We start from the raw sequence: 23,631 nt of genomic DNA, 5'->3' as shown, positions 1-23,631 counted from the left end.
ATTTAACATTTAGGATGAAGAACCTAACACTAAATGACATTATCGAGTTAGCCCTAAGAAGGATGTGCATTTCAAAAAAAAAAAAAAAAAAAAAAAACTAGGGAAATTGACCATTATAGAAAGGGGTAATTGAGACATTTCATCCTATCAATATGTTGTCTATATTGTTGTTCGTGTCTATATTTCCATTTCAGCTAAACACTTTTGAAATTATAGGATAATGGCCAATTTCTCAAAAAAAAAAGAAAAAAAAAAAAAAACCTATGAAGGATATGCCCTTTCATCTCTGAGTTATAACCTTTGCATCTCCTCAATATTATTTCCTAAAACTGATACTTTGGTTTAGAATCACCTCGTACTGACCATGTACAGTTACACCTCTATAAATTAATAGCCTTGAAACTACGAAAAATTTATTAGTTGAGCAAAATATTAAATAATTGGTAAATTAATAAGTTATTAATTTAGTTTCTCGTTTAACGAACTAACAATTCTACTGTTTAACCAAGTAAAATTCATGAATCTACTGTCTTTAGGAATCAAGCTTGATGAAAACGGCGCCCACGAATACTGAGAAAGTATTTTCCTGTCCACATTTGGTACTCTGATGCTGACAGTGACACATCTCCAGCAACAACATTATTCTGGCTAGAAGGAGGTCTTTCCGGCTCGTACACAAGCTGGATTCCGAACTCCTTCACCCGACAAAAAGCAATCGCCTCCACCGAAACACGTATTTGGTCCCCATCCTCGAATTCATTGTTTCCAAATCGAAAATGGCTAAGCCACAACGCATCTTCCTTCTCAGTTGGCAAACATATTGTGAGTGGGCAATAGGTCCACATGAGAGCCTTCGTCTGATTACTAACTTCAATCAAATTTTTTACACTGGCTTTAATCTGATGTTCATTTTTGGCATATAAAACGCCTACATTCAAGCCTTGGATTTTGAGATTAGGATGTGAAGGTGCAATAACTGACAGCACAGATGTCTGTATTGTGAAGTCAAATCCATCTGGAATCTTGCTTGCATGAAGGAACATGCTATATATGCCACACTCATAGATTGCCTGTTTCATCAAGAATCCACAATTCAAATTTAATTATTCAAATAGTTAGGCCCAACTAATTCATATATATAATAATTAGAACTATACATGAGAGAGGAGACCAGAGAAAGACCTGGACAGGAACCTTCCTGGTTGTACTGGTCAAGTAGTTGAGCATTTCGACATCAGTGCTTGCTATGGATTTCAAATCGAACTGTCCCATATATCTTGTCATTTCTATGTCAGCGCTTCTCAACGTTTTTATATTCAACAAGCTTTCAACTTCAACTAACCGAGGGCAACCCAGAAAAGTGAATTCCAATGATTCCAACAAGTTTGGTATATTTTTTAATCTTTTCAATGATGTACAAAAAGCTGCATTCAAATTTTTCAACCTTGCTGGGAGCTCTGGAAGCATTTCGAGGTTTGTGCAAGCATATAACAAAAGAGTCTCGAGCATAATAAGACTCTTCATGTTTTGTGGTAGGCACAAAATTGGGTTACTTCTTAGATCCAAATACTTCAATGAAGATATTGTACACAGATCATTGGGAACCTCTGACAGATTGCAACGAGACAGATTTAAGCTTCCCAAACAACGCGGTAAACTTGCCAGTGAGAAACTGGTTGATTGAAGAGTCTTTCCTGGCCATGCCCACATCCACCAAGACCTGATTGGTGTCCATGATAAAGTTGACAACAGTCCAGGTTTATTCATATCCCCAGATATCGCGTGTACATGAATTACCGTGGCACTGTCATGAAGCACAAGCTTTGAGCAACCGCTAAGAATAAGTTCCTCAAGAGACCTCAACCAGTTCATTCTTTTTGGAAGCTTCATAAGGCTTTTGCAGTCTTTTAGATTCAAGAAAACAAGTTTCCCCAAGTTTCCAATGGATTCATCAACATCAACCAAATTAATGCAATCCTTAAGAATTAGTTTCTCAAGGTTAGGGAGTCCAGACAAGTCAGAGGTTGTCCTAAGACCATGTGAATGACTGAGATTAAGGATTTTCAATCTTGTAAGAATCTGTATCAAAGTGAAGTCATTAGTTGCTAAGAATACAGTTTAATTTCACTCAAATCTATTTTTATTTGTGTGTATTGAGAGAGAGAGAGAGAGAAAGAGAGAGAGAGAGAGAGAGAGCACGGGAGAGATTAGAACATACCTTGGTTCCTTTCCAAATATGTTGCAGACTGCTGTTCCGTAAGTCAAGAACAACTAGATGTTCCATACAAAAATTGGATGGTATTGATTTTAAAGAGAATCCTCGCCAAGACAGCCATATTAAATTTTTTGGAAAATCTTCATAGCTTCCACTCAACTTTACATTATCAAGCAGAAGTAGTTCAAGATTGAGCATCTCTGTAAATGCCTTTGTTTTGAAACCTACCTCATTTGTCGGAGATGAATCTGTTGGGAGAAAGTGGAGCATGAGGCCCTTGACAATTCTCGTACCCTGCTAACAAATAAGAACATTGGATAAGTTACCATGCAGAACACCATTGCAAATATATACACATAAAATTCATGTTTCTTACCGTTAATTTTGTCAAAACGTTAAATGCATCTTTGTGCCACAGTCTAGTGCGTTTTCCAGGGTCCTCAGGTGATTCTTCATGAATTATTGCCCTTCCCATGTCTTGAAGTAATTGATGCACGATTAACTTCTTGTTTTTGACATTAATTTCCACAAGGCATCTATCAACCAGATGTTGAAGTCCAACCTCTGTGGCAAAATCACATTCGTCAAGGATTGTAGTTGTAAAATCCTTGTCCTTTCCCACAAAGAAATAGGCTATATGGAGGAATAAACGTTGATCATGGTCTTCTAAAGAATCAAAACTTATGCAAAGAATCTTTTGAATTTTTCCCTCAGTAATCACATCTAAGTTGTGTAATGCATTTTTCCATACATCTGCTGTTTTTCCAAATAGAGAAGATCCCAGAACTTGAAGAGCTAATGGAACCCCTCCACAATGTTCAACCACGGGTCTTGAAAGCTCCATATAACCTTCTTGAGGATGGGGTTGTCGAAAGGCATGCCAATTGAAAAGCTCAAGCGATTCATCCTCATGCAATCCTTCAACCTTAAACCTTACAACTTCATGAGCCTTCAGCAAATGTTCATGTCTAGTTGTTATTATAATTTTACTTCCAGGATGGAACCAGTCTCGCATTCCAATTATTGCATTGAACTGTTCCGAGTTCTCCACATCATCAAGAACAATAAGAACTCTTTTGCAACGTACAACACGTTTGATCTTTACTATACCTTCATTAGGGTTGTATATTTCTTCCATTTTCCCCTTTTGGATATCTGAAAGAAGGTTCCTTTGTAAGTGAACAAAACCATTGGCTTGTTTGGAAGTTTCCCTAATATCTGAAAGAAAGCTGCTAGCTTGAAATTTCTGGAAGTTCTGGTTATAAGCAATTTTAGCAATGGTGGTCTTCCCTATTCCACCCATTCCATGGATGACAGCTACTCCAACATCATTTGATCCATATTCAAGCCAGGTGTTCAGGCTTTCCACATAATTACCTCTTCCGATCACATAGGGATCAACTCTTAATCTCCTATTCGTCATGTAGTCCAGTTTATTTCCAATCGCTTTAACAATATCTTGAATAAACTGCCACTCGTACCTATATATTATGGAAGTCAAAATATTTGAGGCACAATAAGTTCTTTCTTTTCAGACCAAAAGAAAAAACACGAGAGTTATTTATTTATTAATTTTTTTTTCAAAAAAAAAAAAAATGGATAAACTTTCACAAACTTGAGACTAGCATCTGATCTACTTGACTGAAAATAGGAGAGAATGAAAAGTTACCGTTCTCTTAAAACCATCCCTCCCAAGTCTGCAACATCTCTGAGATCTCGCCTCCACTCCTCCACCTTGTCTATCTCGTCCTTGAAGCGCTCTTCATGTCTAGTAAATGATTCTGCAAAACTGCCCGTCTGCTTCCTGACATCTGATGGTTCCACATCATAGAAAACAGGCATAACCATGTGTCCATCTGTTCTTTTACGTTCCATGATGAGAGCAAGTTCATTCAGGCACCACCTGGAAGAGGCGTAGTCCTTGGAGAAAACAATGACTGATACTCGTGACTCTTGTATTGCTGTTTGTAGCTCCTGTTCAATGTTTGCTCCTCTCTCAATTTCATCATCATCTCTAAAAGTGTGGATTCCTGCCGACTCCAAAGCATTGTAGAGGTGATCTGTAAAGCTCTTGCGTGTATCTGCGCCTCTGAAACTCAAGAAGGCATCATACGTGCACCGGTAGGAGGACGAAGAAGCATTCTTCTGCTGCTCGGTGCTCATAGCTATTGAATAGTCTTTCTGTAGCAGTGAATGCATGAAGAAGAGTTTATTATATACAAATGGGAATGCAAATTGAGAATATAATCTCCAGTTACCAAACACATCTGATTTAACAATGATATGCAAATCATATTACAGGTCTAACTTTGGAAGTATGTAAGAAATGATAAACATAATAATAGTGCAAGAGACACCAGTTATTGGTTAACAAGTCACAATGCAAATTCTTATTTGTTGTAGAATGTGAACAGAAAACGCATTGAAACATTGCCACAAAATTTGGGATCTAAAAAATTGATGCAAAAACTAATAAGTTGATGGCTCTAGTATTACTCAAATAACAACAACAACAAAACCTTTTCCCACTAAGTGGGGTTAGCTATATGAATCCTAGAACGCCATTGCACTCGGTTCTGTGTCATGTTTTCCATTAGATCCAAGTACAAAGTCTTTTCTTAGAATATCTTCCAAAATCTTTCTAGGTCTTCCTCTACCCATTCGGCCCTGAACCCTTGTCCTGTAATCGCATCTTCTAACCGGAGTGTCAATAGGCCTTTGTTTTACACGTCCAAACCACCGTAACCAATTTTCTCTCATCTTTCCTTCAATTTCAGCTACTCCTACTTTACTTCGGATATCCTCATTCCTAATCTTATTCTTTCTCGTGTGCCCACACATCCAATAAAGCATTTTCATCTCTGCTACACCCATTTTAAGTACGTGTTGATGCTTCACCGCCTAACATTCCGTGCCATAAAGCATTGTCAGCCTTATTGTCGTCCTATATAATTTTTTCTTGAGCTTAAGTGGCATATGACGGTCACACAACACATTGGATGCAATCTCCACTTCATCCATCCAGTTTGTATTCTTTGGTTGATGTCTTCATCCAACTCTCTGTTCTTTTGCAAGATAGATCCTAGGTAGTGAAAGCGGTCGCTCTTTGGTACTTCCTGATCTTCAATCCTCACCCCTAACTCATTTGAGCCTCTATTTGCACTAAACTTGCACTCCATATACTCTGTCTTTGACCTACTTAGGCGAAAACCCTTGGATTTCAACACTTCTCTTCAAAAGTTAAGCTTCGCATTTACTCCTTGAGTTTCATCCATCAACACTATATTGTCTGCGAAAAGCATACACCGAGGAATATCATCTTGAATATGTCCTGTTAACTCATCCATTACCAATGCAAAAAGGTAAGGACTTTAAAAATGAGCCTTGATGTAACCCTACAGTTATGGGGAAGTTTTTTATTTGTCCTTCATGAGTTCTTACGACAATCCTTGCTCTATCATACATATCCTTAATAGCTTGGAGATATGCTATTCATACTTATTTCTTCTCTAAAATCCTCCAAAGAATCTCTTTTGGGATCCTGTCATACATTTTTTCCAAATCTATAAAGACCATGTGCAAATCCTTTTTCATATCTCTATATATTTCCATTGATCTTCGTAAGAGATAGATTGCCTCCATGGTTGAGCGTCCTAGCATGAACCCGAAGTGGTTGTCCAAGACCTGTCTCTTGCCTCAGTCTATGCTCAATTACTCTCTTCCAGAACTTCATTGTATGACTCATTAACTTAGTACCCCTATAGTTCATGCAATTTTGTACGTCGCCCTTATTCTTGTAAATAGACACCAAAGTGCTCTTTCGTCACTCATTTGGCATCTTCTTCGTTTTCAAAATCCTACTGAAAAGGTCTGTGAGCCATGCTCTACCCGTCTCTCTCAAGACTTTCCACACTTCGATCGGTATATCATCTGGGCCCACTGCTTTTCTATGTTTCATTTTTTCAAAGTTACAACCACTTCTTCCTTCCTAATTCGACAGTAAAATGAGTGGTTTCCACACTCTTTTGAGTTATTCAACTCCCCCAAAGAAGTACTCTTTTCATGTCCTTCATTGAAAAGATTATGAAAATAACCTCTCCATCTGTCTTTGACCGCGTTCTCTGTAGCAAGAACCTTTCCATTCTCATCCTTGATGCACCTCACTTGGTTTAGGTCTCTTGTCTTCTTTTCCCTTACTCTAGCTAGTTTATAGAAATCCAACTCTCTTTTAGTATCTAGTCGCTTATACATATTGTCAAAAGCCGCTAGCTTAGCTTCTCTCACAGCTTTCTTCGCCTCATTCGCTATTCTATGCCTTTCACCATTTTCTTTGGTCATCTCCTTGTATAAGACTTTATAACATTCCTTCTTAGCCTTAACCTTTGTCTGTACCTCTTCCTTCCACCACCAAGATTCTTTTTGGTGTGGAGCAAAGCCCTTGGACTCTCCTATCCTTTTTGCTACTTTTCGGATACTACTAGCCATGATTCTCCTTTGCACTAGCTCTCTTAGAGCCCTTGCAATCGATCTCTTTACCACTCATTTTGTGGATTGTCACTTCAATGAGACAGTCTTCCTGCCGTTAAGGGGAGGGGAGATAAGAATGTCAACGTTCCTGTAGAATGACGTGAATTTGCATGGACGCTGCTCAATGTGTCTCATCTTGATCCCTGTACCACACAAGTTTGATAAGCAAGTGCGATGAATTCTAACTTTCAGAATGTTGCTCCAAACGCATTCCTCTGATCTAGCTAAAGTGACGAGATCATATACCAACTGCAAACATGCCTGTAAGGATAGACGTATTTAATGGACGTCAAGTCAACATCCCCAAAGGGTGTGCAGCACCTAAAGGACGATTTGGTATACCCGCGAATAGCTAATCAATTTGTCTTGGCCTGAAGTACGACAGATCACTCGGTTCATAGGATTCACATCCTTAAAAGAGGAAGATCACGACACACATTGAAATCCATACTCGATCGTTGTCTCAAATCATTTTCATCTCATGAGATTAATCAGGATTACTCGGGAGACTTGAAATTCTTGGTCCAATATACTAGTTTGGATGAGATTATCGATGATGTTTTTACTTATATGGTAGTTACCGATATAAATGAAAAATGACGATATTTTGATTAGTGACAATAGAGAAGTGATTGGACAACCAAAATTACAATCCAGGTTAAATTCCTTACCAACGTAGAAGTGATTGCTCCAAACGCATTCCTCTGATCTAGTTAAAGTGACGAGATCAATACTAGCTGTAAACATGCATGTAAGGATAGACGTACTTAACAGACGTCAAGTCAACATCCCCAAAGGCTGTGCAGCCCCTGAAGGACGGTCTGGTATACCGGCGGATAGCCAATCAATTTGTCTCGACCTGAACTACAACAGATCACTCGGTTCATAGGATTCACATCCCTAAAAGAAGAAGATCACGACACACATTGAAATCCATACTCGATCATTGTCTCAAATCATTTCCATCTCATGAGATTAATCTGGATTACTTTGGAGACTTGAAATTATTGATCCAATATATTAGTTTGGATGAGATAATGGAATTGAAATGAGATTATCATTGATGATGTTCTCACTTATATGGTAGATACCGACATAAATGAAAAATGACGATATCGAACCGTGTTTTGTTGATTAGTGACAACATAGAAGTGATTGGACAATCAAAATTACAATCCAGGTTAAATTCCTTATCAAAGTGGGTTTTGGACTCGTAGTTCCTACACTGCCAAGGTAACCCTGTTGTGTTACAAGTGGGAAATGAAGCGTAATGAGATGAATGAAATAGTGTGATATGATGCACCCGCCTTACAACCCAAGGTTTTCCTCAAACGCCTTGTGATTGATTGCAGCATTATAAAATGTGGTTAGTGTTTCTCCATGGGGATATTGTTATGGATATTTACATGTAAGTTCCCGAATAAAGTACATGGATTGGAAGAGCTTGAGAAAACTACCTTGCATCTAAAGATGAAATTTGAGATGAAGGATATTGGGAAAACTCGTTTATGCCTTGACCTGAAGTTCAAGCATTGTTCTGATGGTACTTTGGTCTACCAATCGAACTATACCCTAAAGGTGTTACCTTTGAGTATACCTATGATTTTCCAACGCTATATGCAAATGAGACCCTTGAAAAGGTTATGGAATCCAAAGTTTCATATTTGAGTTCAACTTTGCGCTTTGTTGTACTTAGCTCATTGCATTAGACATGACATCTCCTTCGCTGTTGATCTATTGGTAAAGATGCAACACTGAGCCTACACGCAGCCACTGAATTGGTATTAAAGACAATTTTCCGCTACCTTGAAGGTACACCGAATTTAGTCTAATCCCAATGCATCCCAAGCCAATCTGACCCCTTTGTCCTCAGAATGATGATTGCCTTGTTTGTTATGCTGACGCTAGTTTCTTATCAAACCCGCACAAAGCACATCTCCAAATGGTTATTTCTTTACTGTTAGTGATATCGCAATATCTTGTAGGTCCACGATATGATCTTAGTTGTGAAATCTTCGAACCGTTCTAAGAGATGCCACATGTGAGACATGGTCAGAAGTTCTTGTTGAGCACATTCGAAGTACCTGCGATGTTTTCATCCATTGTTGAGTCCCGACAACGATTCATAAAGACTATGTCGCATGTATCAACCCGACCAAGACATGATACATCAATGAAGTTAACGCCAAAACATATTGCGTCTACTCCACATCAGCAAAGTATCAGGAGATTGAAGTCATACAAGCCGATCCTAGACAACCTTGTCGACTTCTATACGACGTAACTGTCGAAGTCAACCTTCCATAAGCTTGTCCGAGGAATTGAAATGCCTAACTATTTATATGTAATGCTTGTAGTTCCCATTTTGAAGTTTTGTCAAACTCAGGGAGAGTATCCAGAAGTATACTCACTTGATCTTATTGCATTCTTTTTTGCTACGATTAGGAACATTTTTCCCACTAGGTTTTGACAAGGCACCCATCCTGGGTTGGTTATACCCTTGTGAGCTATTCTACTTGCGTTCAGAAGATGTATAGTTTTGACTTAATGCAACTTCTCATTTTTCTTCTTATTCTATGGGTTTTTCTCCCATCTTGAGTTTTACCATAGCGAGGTTTTGTGAGTTTTATCTTTTATGCATTCTTCTATTGATCTAAGACTTGCATTTGCTCATTGTGCCTACAACTTCATCAACTTCATCGGTGAAGACCTAATGCGCCATTTGTTTGAATATTTACATACTCAAGGGGGAGTGTTACAGTCTTATTAGATTAGGAATGTGATTGCGTGTATAGAAACCCCAACCCCCCATCACCACCTTCTTATCACCCACAATGAAACCCCTAAAGATCTCAGCTATCAATGTCCCTTTCCCGACCTTTCGCTGGCCACACAATAGCTCTCTTCCATGCAGTCCTTCTAACATGTTCGAATTATGCCGAAATTGTTGACATGTCGAATCTAATTGTGTTGGACCATATGTTAATAATACCATTAATTTTTCTAAAAAAAGAAAAAAAATATATTGACATGTTTCTTTTGGGTTTTTTAATCGGGGGTTGTTGGAAATAATGTTTTAATTTCCAAATTGTTGTGGGTGGTAAGGGAGGTGGCGGTGGGGGTTGGGGAGGTTAGAAACAGGGTGGTTGAGATTTGAAGAAATAGGGTGGCTGGAGTTACTTATTGTTAAATTATTATTATTTTCTTTTTGTTCTTGTCAGGTGTAGAAAGAGAATTATTTGGTACATTTGGAATTTCAAAATAAAAAATAATAAATTAGGTGCAGAAAAAGGATAAATGGATCTAAATAAAATTTCTCAAAAAGATATCAGATAAAGTTAAAGCGTTTAATCAAAATTTAGAGAACTTGAATGATAAACTAAAAAACCAACAAATGTTTAATTATAAAATGTAACGCTTGAATCTAACTATGTCAATAAGGGATATTATGTGGAGTTCATTGGATAAGTTTATGATTTATTTCATAAACAAAAGAAGATGACCCATTGGCTTACAAAAAAAATTCATAGGAAAATATTAAAAAGAAAAATAAAGATAAGAAAGCAAGAGGATCCAAAGTCAATGCATTGACTCATCGGCCATGAGGATTTCAATTGAAAGCTAATAATACAAGCAGATCTATGTTTTAGCAAAAGGGGAGCTTGGAGATACCTCGCACACACGCTGAAAGCTGTGAGTTTTCTTCCTGCCGGCAAACTGTTGGATGAAAGTCCCAACTAGTTTTTTCAAAAAGACACTGTGAAATGGACGATTTCACAAATCGAATTTTGCCTCACTCGCAACCTTAAGTTGCTTCCTATAGTTCCTCTCCACCATGCTCAACTTTCCAAGGATCTGAATGGGCGCCACTCTCAAGATTTGATGAAGAAGAGGAGGTGGGAGATGATCATGCTACCAGACAAGCTCAAGAAGAAGGACGAGAGCTTCTTGTTTCCTCTCTCTTTTTTTTTTCTTTTTTTGTTTTGTTTTGTTTTCGGTAAGTGAGGGTGGGGAAACCCAAACAAACCAATAAATTCAGCAGATGTAAGGTCCAAACGCGTTTTACACGAAATTTCAGTAGTCATTTTTTATACTCAGTCGTATAAGAAAATTCAATCATTTATGGGAAATGCTACGGGAACCAGCTGAAAACGCGTCTCTCTGGACTCTCCACCGACGTATGCCTCCTCTTTAAAAAATTGAATATTGCATATGTGTCCCGCCGCTAAGATCATCTTCAATGGTGGTCTAAAATTTAAAAATATTTGGTCCAAAAAATTTAGGTTTTAGCTCAGAAATAGCTTTTCTGCTCCAACCCTCCTGGCCTAAAATTTTAGCCCGAAATTATCAAAGAATGAATTAAGGCTTTTTTTTTTTTTTTTTTTTTTTAAATTAACTTAAAAAAAAATTATGTAGACTATACTAAATTAATTATATGAATATTTTTACCTAAAAATATTTAAATTCCGATAAATTTGAAAAAATCACTAAATCAATACATGAAAATCATGATAAACCACATAAACTTAATACAAACGACATTTAATAAACCACATAAACTTAGATCTTTTTTTTTACTGTTAGATTTGATTATATTCGATCTAAGCCGTTGGATTCAATAAAACTAAAAAAAATTACTTTGAACCTGGATCGTTGGATTAACCAACGGTCCATTTAAATGGAACCGTTGGATGAAGAAAAGTAGCCCAACGGCTACTTGATGGTCTGAAAGTGGGGGAACAACCCCACGTGGGTTGGTACAAAATTTTGAGAAAGCTTAGAGCGTGCAGCGCGTAAGCGAGTAGGGAGTGGGCAGTGGGCTTCACAACCCCGGTTTCAGTCTCAATTAGTGGGGCCCATTTTGCTTTGTGGCCTAAAATTGGGGGGGGGGGTATTTGCCCTCCATTTGGGTTTTAGGTTAATTTTAGGTCATGGGTTAGAATGGATTTTAGGGGTGAAAAAAAGGAAAATTTTAAGTTTTAGCCCACCATTGAAGATGGTCTAACACAATGCCAAAAAGGAAGGGAACTAATAAGTGCTAAAGCTTTTGCTTCTCTAATTCCATATCAACAACTATTGGTGTGGGTCAATATTTAGGAGAAAATGAATGTAAATATTTTGTAATTAAGGCCCTGTTTGGTACACCGTATAAGGCACCGGATAGGACTAATAATACGGTGTACCGTATTTGGTGACCGTTTGGATTAAATAAGCACCGGATTAAATAATCCGGACCCACATTTTTTACCCGGTGCTTACCTGCTTAGTAATACCGTGCAAATACACGGTACAAATTAGTCGGGCTTCGGTTGGAAAGAGCAGTTCCTCGCCATCTCTTCCTCTACAGGCGCTCTCCAGTGCTCTCCAGGTGCTCTTTCTTCCTCTCCAGGCACTCTCTCTTCCTCTCATCCCAGGTTCGTCTTCTCAACTTCTTCTTCTTCGTTTGAATCACAATACTTTTCAAATTTCTTCTTCTAGGATTCCGCCCCTCCTCCTATTTTTCTTGCAATTTTCTTTCAATTGATTGAATCTAGTTATCATTTTCTCTCTAATTATGCAATTGATTATGTAATTTTGTGTTTTAATTAGAATTTTTGAATTTTAGGGTTTTCTATTGGGGTCGAATTTAGGGTTTGTTGTTGGTGTTGAACTTACAATTTTAACTGTGTGTGTGTGTGTGTGTGTGTGTGTCTGTGCTTGCAATGTGCGCAGATAGTGTGTGCAGCGTGTGTTTTTGTGCAGGGTGTGTGTGTGCAGCGATGTGCGCAGATAGTGTGTGTGTGTAGCGTGTGTGTGTGTGCATCGTGTGTGTGTGTGTGTGCGTGTGTGTGTGTGTGTGTGCAGCGATGTGCGCAGATAGTGTGTGCAGTGTGTGTGCAGGGTGTGTGTAGTGTGCAGCGATGTGCGCAGATAGTGTGTGCAGTGTGTGTGTGTGTGTGTGTAGCGTGTGTGTTTGTGCAGCGTGTGTGTGTGCGTGTGTGTGCAGGGTGTGTGTGTGTGTGTGTGCAAGGTGTGTGTGTGTGTGCAGGGTGTGTGTGTGTGTGTGTGTGTGCAGGGTGTGTGTGTGTGTGTGTGCGCAGATTGTGTGTGTGTGTGTGTGTGCAGATTGTGTGTGTGTGTGTGTATGCAGATTGTGTGTGTGTGTGTGTGTGTGTGTGTGCAGCGTGTGTGTGTGTGTGTATGTGTGTGCAGCGTGTGTGTGCGTGCGTGTGTGCGCAGGGTGTGTGTGTGTGTGTGTGCAGGGTGTGTGTGTGTGTGCAGGGTGTGTGTGCGTGCGTGCAGCGTGTGTGTGTGTGCAGCGTGTGTGTGTGTGTGTGTGTGTGCAGCGTGTGTGTGTGTTCAGATTGTGTGTGTGTGTGTATGCAGATTGTGTGTGTGTGTGTGTGTGTGTGTGTGTGTGTGTGCAGCGTGTGTGTGTGCAGATTGTGCGTGTGTGTGTGTGTTAACATGCTTCCTTCCGTTTTCAGTGTTATTATGCATTCATGCTCCAGTTACTTAATTTTTTGCCACTATCTAATAATGTTATTTTATATTATCACTAGACATGGATCAAAGAAAGATTGCGGCATGCTTCATTGTTAGCGTGTGGTACTTGAATATTGTGACTTGGTTGATGATGTGGTTCATCAAGAATCATAATTCAGCTAGAAGGCGGAATCGGCAACTTGCACTTAGAAATCGCACATTTGTTAGGAGAATGGTAGGGTCAGCCTATTTAGATAGCATAATAGGATATGATGATGTTCAGTGTGTGAACCAAATTAGAATGGATAGAAGAACGTTCCACTATTTATGTCAAATGCTTCGTGACCACGGTAGAGTAAAATTGGATGGTGTAGTGACAATGGAAGAACAAGTTTGCATGTTTTTGCATATACTTGCACATCATGTCAAGAATCGTACAATTGGGAGTAGGTTTTGTCGATCGGGGGAGACCATAAGTAGGTATTTCAATTCCATTCTACATGGAGTGTTAAGGCTACAAGGTACACTTTTGAAAGTGCCAGAACCCATTCCTAATACCTACCCAGATCCTAAATGGAGTTGGTTTGAGGTATTCTTCATATTTTATAAAAATTACTTCTAAAATTAATGTAATTAAATATATTGAGCATACTAATGTTAATGATTTTTTTTAGAATTGCTTGGGGGCATTGGATGGGACTTACATTAACGTTCATGTCCCTGAGCGAGATAAACCAAGATACCGATCAAGGAAGGGAGAGATTGCGACCAATATGTTGGGAGTCTGTAATGTGGACATGAATTTTATATTTGTGTACCCAGGTTGGGAAGGGTCGGCATCTGATTCTAGAGTACTCCGAGATGCGATAAGTAGACCATCGGGATTAAAAGTTCCCACGGGTAACAATAGATTATTTGTTTATATTAGTAATTTGAATCCTCATTTTTCTTATATATAGTAACATACATTTTTTTTGTGTTAGGGTGTTACTACCTTGTGGATGGTGGGTACACAAATGGTCCAGGATACCTTGCACCGTATAGGGGAGTGCGTTACCATCTCTCGGAGTGGAGAAATAGAAGACTCCCGATTAATCATGAGGAGTATTTTAATATGAAACATGCTCAAGCTAGAAATATCATTGAAAGATGTTTTGGACTACTTAAGATGCGTTGGAGCATCTTAAGAGGTCCATCATTTTTCCCAATTAAAACACAATTTAGGATTATGACAGCATGCTGCCTATTACATAATCTTATTAGAAGGCATATGTCAGCTGATCCAATAGAAAATGAAATCCTAAACTTGGACGAATCTGAAAGTAGTGATGATGATGAAGATATGATTGACAGTGTTCAACCTACACAAGAATGGACTGCATGGAGAAACACTTTGGCTATGAATATGTACAATGAGTGGCGTGCACAAGTGTGATTTGATTAAATTTTTTTACATATGCATGTTGTGATTTGGTTATGGTTTGTTATTTGAACAAATAGTGATTTCTTATGTATTCGGTTATGATACTTTATTCGAACAAAGTGCAACCTGGTTATGTATTTATTTAAAAAGTGTGATGATTTGCTTATGGTTTTTATCACTTACTATTAATTATATGCATTATTGATTATATGTCGTAATGCCAATATAAAGGCAATTCCACATATTGAGTCCAAAATGAGGAGGTGGAAAAAAGATTATGCAATAGTTTATGACATGGTTAATAAAACTGGTTTTGCATGGAATGATGTACGAAAGTGTATTGAGGTGGTTGGATTATATATCGTAACGATTGTAGTTGTTTTTTGTGAACCTTTTTTTATGTTATTAGAAAATATTTTGAATTTGATGTATGAAATTTACTATTTTTCTTTGTTATTTGAAAATTTATGTGGTTTTCAATAGGTATAAATATGAGAAAAGTTCAACAAACAAAGAAAGTTTTGTTAAATTTTTTTTTTCTTTTATCCTATCCGGTTCAGTACCAAACACAGTATAAGTAATACGGTCATTAATCCGATACTGCACCAAACGCCCGACTAATTTAGTCAGTACTATCCGGTGGCTATTTATCCTATCCGACAGAAATAGTCAGTACAGTCCGAGCTGCCAAACAGGGCCTAATAGTCATGTTTTAGGAAGGAATCGAAGGATAGTGTGTCCCTTATTGTTTTTTCATTTTATAACAAGAATTGTATGTATTTTTATTCAGAATTATGAAATACAGAAAAATCCAACTGTAAAATTCAATTTTGCATCAGAGCCAAAGTGTAACCCTAAAGCTCCCGCCGTGCTGCTGCAGTGAAAACAAATATAAAAAAAAAAGGGGCAAGTCTGTGGTCTTCGCCGCATCTCTGCAGCAAGCCGCGACTGCTGCGTGTGTGTTTGCCGTGCTGTGTGTGTTGCTGTGCGTGATCCATATCGAGTGAGCAAGGAGGATCAGGGCTGAAGTTGGAGGGTGGGGCGCATGGCTCGACGAACAACTCAGTCATAGAGTACCTGTTTCATCAAGAATCTACAATTCAAATTTAACTATTTAAACAGTTGAATAAGAGCATTGGATAAGTTACTAGTCACATGCAAAATACCATTGCATCTCTGTAAATGCCCTTGTTTCGAAACGAACCTCATTTAATACCGGAGATGACTTTGTTGAGGGAAAGTTGAGCATGAGGCCCTTGATAGTTCTCGTACCCTGCTAACAAATAAGAGCATTGGATAAGTTACTAGTCACATGCAAAATACCATTGCAAATACATACAGATAAAGATCATGTTTCTTACCGTTAATTTTCTCGAAACGTTAAATGCATCTTTATGCCACAGTCTAGTGCGTCTTCCAGGGTCTTCAGGTGATTCTTCACGACTTATTGTCCTTCCCATGTCTTGAAGTAATTGATGCATTATTAACTTCTTGTGGACATTAACTTCTTCTTCACGATTGTAGTTGTAAAATCCTTGTCCTTTCCCACGAAGAAACAGGCTATATGCAGGAATAAACGTTTATCATGATCTTGTAAAGAATCAAAGCTTATGCCAAGAATCTTTTGAATTTAGCCCTCAGAAATCACGTCTAAGTTGTGTAATGCATTTTCCAAACATCAATTGTTTTTCCATATAGAGAAGATCCTAGAACTTGAAGAACTAATGGAACCCCTCCACAATGTTCTACAATGGGTCTTGAAAGCTCCATGTGTTAGTGTTACTTGAATCAATGAGTGTTTTGATGTAGATGGAGCTGAACAGAAAAACAAAACGATGAACAAAAAAACTGGAGAAAACGAATGGTTTCTTGATCTTTTCACTGCAGAAACTTTACAGAGGAATATTTCTTCTCTATTCAGAAAGGAGCACTAACGTGCTTTACATTAACTGAAGGTCCTTAACTTGGGACCACATAAACCACTACATTTCATCCTAGACACACATCTTTCTAATTTCATGGATCTATCAACACATGGCACTCATGGCCTTTTTACAAAACTAGACATTTACACTTTGCCTCATTCTGCACAAGTGGATACACCAATTTAAACAAACTTATTCTAAAACTTTTCAGCTCAAATACTTATAGTTCAACACTCCCCTTTAAGTTTTGAGCTGATTTCACACCAAGCATATCTCGAAGATAGTTAAACCGTTCCTTAGACAAAGGTTTTGTGAAGATATCTGCTACCTGTTTTTCAGTGGGACAGTATACCAAATCAATGATTCCTTCTTGCAGTGCATCCTTAATAAAGTGATACCTTCTATCAATGTGCTTTGTCTTTTGATGGAACACAGAATTCTTTGTGATAGCAATGGCAGATGTGTTGTCACAGTGAAGAGGAGTAACTACAGTTTGTAATTCTCCAAAATCTTCCAAAACAAACCTTAGCCATATTGCTTGTGTAGTTGCTTCTGATGCACTTATATATTCAGCCTCTGCAGTTGAGAGTGCAACACAGTTTTGCTTGACTGAAGCCCAGGAAAACACACCACTGCCAAATGAGAATGCATATCCTGATGTGCTTTTGCTGTCTTCCAAATAACCACCCCAGTCACTATCACAGAAGCCAATTAAGCAAGCTTTTCTTCCTTTCACATACTCTAAGCCATAATCCAGAGTTCCCTTGATGTATCTGAGTACTCTCTTTGCAGTTCCATAGTGTTTGTTGGTAGGACAGTGCATGTATCTGGCCAATAAACTAGCTGCATACATTATATCCGGCCTTGTAGCAGTGAGATATAGGAGACTTCCCACAATGCTCCTATACAATTCATCACTTGCAGATCCACTTCCATCATCCTTAGATAGCTTCTCAGTAGCTACCAGAGGAGTTGAGACAGTCTTTGCTTCATTTAAACCAAATTTACTCAGTAAAGAGCTTGCATACTTCTTCTGATTAATGAAGATGCTGGAATCTGTTTGTATCACTCCCATCCCAAGAAAGTGGTGAAGGAGACCTAAATCTGTCATCTCATACTTCATTTTCATATCTTCTTTGAACTCTTCTAGCATTGGTTTGCAACTACCAGTGTAGACTATATCATCTACATAGATAGACACAATTAGAATATCTTCTCCCCTTGCTTTTATATACAGAGTTGGTTCACTCAAGCTTTTCTTGAATCCACACTGAGAGAAATAGCTGTCAATCTCTCCATACCAAGCTCTCGGAGCTTGTTTTAAACCATAGAGGGCCTTATGAAGTTTGTACACCTTTTCTTCCTTGTCTTTCACTGCAAAACCTTCAGGCTGCTCAACATAAACCTCTTCTTGTAGAACTCCATTCAAGAAAGCCGATTTCACATCTAACTGATACAATTTCCAGCTCTTTTGTGCAGCCAAGGCTATTAATGTTCTAATAGTATCCAACCTAGCAACCGGTGCATAAGTCTCATTGTAATCCAAACCAAGCTTTTGTGCATAGCCTTTTGCAACCAATCTTGCTTTATTCTTCAACACTGAGCCATCAAGAATTAACTTAGTTTGTTAGACCCATTTAACCCCTATAACAGGTTTTTCAGTTGGTCTGTCAACAAGTTTCCAGGTGCCATTCTTTTCAATCATAAACAGCTCATCCTCCATAGCTTTTAACCAAGACTCATCTTGTTTGGCATCCTCATACTTCTCTAGATCCATGATACACATATTGCATTGAGCCAATACATCATTCAGATTTCTCCACTTCAATGGTGTATTATCAAATGCTTGATTTTGTCCTTCAATTACATTTGACATGCTTGAAGATTCACTTAAAATAGGTGACCTGGATTGAGGTTCATAGTCTTCACTATTAGGAGCTCTTCTAGACTGAGATAATATAGGTGATGTAGGAGACAACACCATTCTGTCATTGCTCTCTGTGCTTATATCACTGTGAATAAAGCTTCCAGTATTAAGAAGTGTTAACCCTGAGTCCTCTTCCCAATTCCAGATAGCTTCTTCATCAAATACAATGTCTCTTGATAAGAATAACTTCTTAGATAATGGATCAAATACCCTATACCCCTTTTCACAAGTTGCATATCCCACAAATACTCCTTTTAAGCTTTTTGGTTCAAGTTTATGTCTCTGTTCACTTGGAACATGAACATAACACAGAGATCCAAATACTTTCAGATGGGCTATTCCTGGCTTTCTACCAGAATAAGCTTCAAAAGGTGTAATGTTGTTTAAAGCCTTTGTGGGGCATCTATTCAGAATATATACAGATGTATGCACAGCTTCTGCCCAGAGAAAATATGGCATCCTCTTCTCATGCAACATAGATTTCGCCATTTCAATCACTGTTCTGTTCTTTCTCTCCACTACTCCATTTTGTTGTGGAGTATATGCAAGAGTAAATTGTCTTTGTAATCCTTCCTTTTCACAGAACTGATCAAATTCTGCAGACTTGAATTCCCCTCCTCTGTCACTTCTCAGAGTCTTAATCTTGAAACCACTTTGTAATTCTGCCATAACTTTGAATTTCTTAAAACAGCTGAACGCATCTGACTTATATCTCAAGAAATAGACCCAAATCATTCTGGTAAAATCATCTATCAGCAGCATGAAATACTTATTTCCAGCAATTGACTCAGTCTTCATAGGTCCACACAAATCAACATGAATCAGTTCAAGTGGAGCAGTTGCTCTATACACTTGATTTCTAGGGAATTCTTCTCTGTGCTGTTTACCAAATTGGCAACCTTCACAGACTCCATTGTAATCTGCAAGCTGTGGCAAACCACGTACCATTTCCTTGTCTCTCAATTGTTTGAGACCACCAAAATGTAGATGTCCAAATCTCCTGTGCCAAATCTCAGTGGAGTGAGTGACACTAGCTTTCAGCACCATTTGATTCTCAGAGAACAAAGTCAGTGGATAACACCTATTCACTTTCTTTTTCACTCTCATAACCAAGCATTCTAGTGATGGACCATCATACACATTGCACATTCCACCTCCAAACACCAAGAAATATCCATGTTCATCCATTTGGCCAACACTGAGTAAGTTCTCCTTTAACCCGGGAAGATACATTACTTCTCTAACATATTTTCTCCCTTTATTTGTATCAATAACTAAAGATCCCATTCCTGCAACATTCACAAGATCTCCAGTTGGCATTTGAACTTTACCAGCTACATTTGTTCTAACCTCAACAAGCAAATCTACATTTCCTGTCATATGATTGCTACAACCACTGTCAATATACCATTCTCCATTCACCTTTGGTTCTGAGACAGTGTTGTTTGCATAAAACAGATTCCCTGTCATCTCCAATTGACTTGCATTATTTGCCTTTTGCACTGACCTGCCTACATTACACTCTCTAGCCCAATGCCCAAATTTATCACAGTTGAAACACTTTGGTTTCCCTTTGTATCTACACTCACCAAAGTGATACTTAGAACACACTTTACACTGAGGCTTTGCAACCTCCTGACCCACTGACTGAGATGCATTTGCACTCTGATAATTGTGCAGAGGAGATTTCTGCTGAAATTTGGGTTTTGATTCCCATTTCTTGCCTTTAGAATTCCAATTTCTCTGAGTTCTAGATGAACTCGAATGACCACCACTCTTGTTCTGCTCCTTTGGATTCACAGAAAATGAAGAGAATGCTCTCTCATTTGCATCAACCATATGCAAATCAAACCGTTGTTCTTGACTCTTTAAGATTGCAACTACTTCCTGCAATTCTACAGTCTCTAGACACTTTGTATTTTCTATAACCAAACAGATAGAATCATAAGGTTTACTAAGACTGATCAGGACCTTCTGCACTAGTCTCTCATTCGACAAAGATTCACCAAATGTTCTCATCTGATTAATTAGATCATTCAACCGTGTAAGATAGCTAGACAAAGACTCATCATCTCGCATCCTAGCATATTCAAATTCTCTTCTAAGATTCTGCAATTTCACAGATCGTACCTGATCACCACCATGATACTCTCCATACAACAAATCCCATGCCATCTTCGCTGACTCGGCATTGGCGATTCGAGGGAAGATTTGATCCGAGACTGCATTCTGAATGATTCCCAAAGCCTTTGCGTCTTGCATCAACACAGCTGACATTTCTTCATCTCCATCATCCTTCGACGATCCTTCAGACTTCTTCTTCTTCGAATCAGACGTTTTAACTCCTTTCTCCACCAGATTCCACAACCCATGTGATTTGAAGATTGTCACCATCTTGATTCTCCAGAACTCGTAGTTCTCACCGGAGAAGATTGGAGTCCTCACTTCCGAGCCTCCAGATCCAGACATGATTTTGATCTGAATCGACAACCTTCACAGAGTTTCAAGAGAGCTTCGATTGAGCTCGTTAACTTCACAGATTTACGCCCAGATTGTTAAATCCAACTAGGCTCTGAGGCCATGTTAGTGTTACTTGAATCAATGAGTGTTTTGATGTAGATGGAGCTGAACAGAAAAACAAAACGATGAACAAAAAAACTGGAGAAAACGAATGGTTTCTTGATCTTCTCACTGCATAAACTTTACAGAGGAATATTTCTTCTCTATTCAGAAAGGAGCACTAACGTGCTTTACATTAACTGAAGGTCCTTAACTTGGGACCACATAAACCACTACATTTCATCCTAGACACACATCTTTCTAATTTCATGGATCTATCAACACATGGCACTCATGGCCTTTTTACAAAACTAGACATTTACACTTTGCCTCATTCTGCACAAGTGGATACACCAATTTAAACAAACTTATTCTAAAACTTTTCAGCTCAAATACTTAGAGTTCAACACCATGTAACCCTCTTGAGGATGGGGTTGTCCAAAGGCATGCCAACTGAAAAGCTTAAGTGATTCATACTCATGCAATCCTTCAACCTTAAACCTTACAACTTCATGAGCCTTTAACAAATGTTCATGCCTAGTTGTTATTATAATTTTACTTCCAGGATGGAACCAGTCTCGCATTCCAAGAATTGCATTGAAATGTTTTGAGTTCTCCACATCAACAAGAACAATAAGAACTCTTTTGCAACGTAAAGCCCATTCGATCTTTTTTATTCCATCATCAAGGCTGTATATTTTATTCATTTTCCTCTTTTGGATATCTGAGAGAAGATTCCTTTGCAAGTGAACAAAACCATTGGCTTGTCTGGAAGTTTCCCTAATATCTGAAAAGAAGCTGCTAGCTTGAAATTTATATAAGTTCTGGTTATAAGCAATTTTAGCAATGGTGGTCTTGCATATTCCACCCATTCCATGGATGACAGTTACTCCAACATCATTTGATCCATCTTCTAGCCACATGTTTAGGCTTTCCACATAGTAACCTCGTCCAATCACATAGGGATCAACTCTTAATCTCCTATTCGTCATGTAGTCCAGTTTATTTCCAATCACTTCAACAATATCTTGGATAAACTGCAACTTGTACCTATAAGTTATTGATATCAAAATATACGAGGCACAATAAGTTCTTTCTTTTCAGACCAAAAGAAAAAACATAAGCAAGTTAATTTTTTTTATTTTTTTTTTCAAAAAAAAAAAAAAAAAAAAACTAAAAACTAAAATTTTCACAAGCTTGAGACTAGCATCTGATCTACTTGACTGAATATAGGAGAGAACGAAAATTTACCGGTCTCTTAAAACCATCCCTCCCAAGTCTGCAACATCTCTAAGAGCTCGCCTCCACTCCTCCACCTTGTCTATCTCGTCCTTGAAGCGCTCTTCATGTCTAGTAAACGGTTCTGCAAAACTGCCCGTCTGCTTCCTGACATTTGATGGTTCCACATCATAGAAAACTGGCATAACCATGTGTCCGTCTGTTCTTTTACGTTCCATGATGATAGCAAGTTCATTCAGGCACCACCTGGAAGAGGTGTAGTCCTTGGAGAAAACAATGACTGATACTCGTGACTCTTGTATTGTTGTCTGTAGCTCCTGTTCAATGTTTGCTCCTCTCTCAATTTCATCATCATCTCTAAAAGTGTGGATTCCTGCCGAATCCAAAGCATTGTATAGGTGATCTGTAAAGCCTTTGTGTGTATCTGCGCCTCTGAAACTCAATAAGACATCATATGTGCACCTGTAAGAGGACAAAGATTTAAAGAGAGATTGGAGCAAGAACATAAAATTAAGAGAAGTTAATGAAAGATTGGAGCAAGAACATACAATATCTTGGTAGCAAAAATGTTTCCTTATTTCTCAAGCACATCTCACCTTTGCTCTCACACCTTAATGAAAATTTAAAGAGAGATTGGAGCAAGAACATAAAATTAAGGAGAAACTGGAAAATAAACAACAACATGATGTGCCCGTCTGATTTTTAACTGTTAAGTAACGCTGTTTCTCAACCAAAATGCAAATATACAGAAGTAAGATCGAGTTAAGAAGATTAAATTATTCAAACAAAATGCACTATATTAGACAAAGTGAAACAGAAAATAAGACTCACAAAAGAAAATAAACCATGATCTCTTCTTTAACGCTCGATGATCAGCACCACAACTGGAAGGTGCCCAAATCTACGCTTCTTTTGAATAGATGCAGTCATTAATCGTCACCTTCTTTATCTTTCAGGTGGCAAAACGCAACAATATTCATCGTCCTCCTGAGGAAACTCTATGTGCTTGAATAAGTAACGATCATTAAAAAAGCAGACCTTTGGTTCGTATGAAAAATCAAGATGTGCCGGGTTCTTCTTGTTCATTCTGATATGAGGACGATAAGTATGGTCTAGACTGTGATTACACACAAAGTATTTCTGTTCCACATTTGATACTTTGGCGCTGACACATCTCCAGCACTCACATTGTGACTCCAAGGAGGTGTTTCCTGTTGGATTGTTATATCTTCACTGTTGGATCCCACACCTGCAAATCCCCCTTCTCCTCTCTCTCTCTCTCTCATACACACAGTTAAGGATCGCTATGTTCCTGATAGGAACTAATTACTTCTCTTTGAAACAGTGTCTT

General features: G+C 38.3%; 3 protein-coding genes across 3 annotated transcripts; 1 reads left to right on the top strand and 2 right to left on the bottom strand.

Moving 5' to 3' along the window:
• Positions 1-430: 430 nt before the first annotated feature.
• LOC125476709 (disease resistance protein RPV1-like) lies at positions 431-10,804 on the bottom strand. The gene is made up of 5 exons (XM_048583108.1): positions 10,415-10,804; positions 3,885-4,396; positions 2,592-3,696; positions 2,219-2,512; positions 431-2,079 (listed from the first exon to the last, which is right to left on the bottom strand). Exons 2-5 carry the CDS (start codon positions 4,376-4,378, stop codon positions 1,126-1,128), a joined length of 2,847 nt encoding a protein of 948 aa, XP_048439065.1. The 5' UTR covers positions 4,379-4,396; positions 10,415-10,804; the 3' UTR covers positions 431-1,125.
• A 1,162-nt stretch (positions 10,805-11,966) lies between these two features.
• Positions 11,967-14,796, top strand: LOC125476712 (protein ALP1-like). The gene is made up of 4 exons (XM_048583111.1): positions 11,967-12,156; positions 13,285-13,796; positions 13,882-14,107; positions 14,191-14,796. The coding sequence occupies exons 2-4, from the start codon at positions 13,287-13,289 to the stop codon at positions 14,640-14,642; spliced, it is 1,188 nt and encodes a 395-aa protein (XP_048439068.1). The 5' UTR covers positions 11,967-12,156; positions 13,285-13,286; the 3' UTR covers positions 14,643-14,796.
• A 1,365-nt stretch (positions 14,797-16,161) lies between these two features.
• LOC125476711 (TMV resistance protein N-like) lies at positions 16,162-22,802 on the bottom strand. The gene is made up of 3 exons (XM_048583110.1): positions 22,293-22,802; positions 21,455-22,091; positions 16,162-16,400 (listed from the first exon to the last, which is right to left on the bottom strand). Exons 1-3 carry the CDS (start codon positions 22,784-22,786, stop codon positions 16,281-16,283), a joined length of 1,251 nt encoding a protein of 416 aa, XP_048439067.1. The 5' UTR covers positions 22,787-22,802; the 3' UTR covers positions 16,162-16,280.
• Between the last annotated feature and the right edge of the window lie 829 nt (positions 22,803-23,631).

This window comes from the organism of the source record quoted next, unplaced genomic scaffold (assembly GCF_019419815.1).
Source record: "Pyrus x bretschneideri cultivar Hongxiangsu unplaced genomic scaffold, Pyrus_bretschneideri_v1 Contig2, whole genome shotgun sequence".
Lineage (NCBI taxonomy): Eukaryota > Viridiplantae > Streptophyta > Magnoliopsida > Rosales > Rosaceae > Pyrus > Pyrus x bretschneideri.
This window is presented reverse-complemented; position numbering and strand designations above follow the sequence as displayed.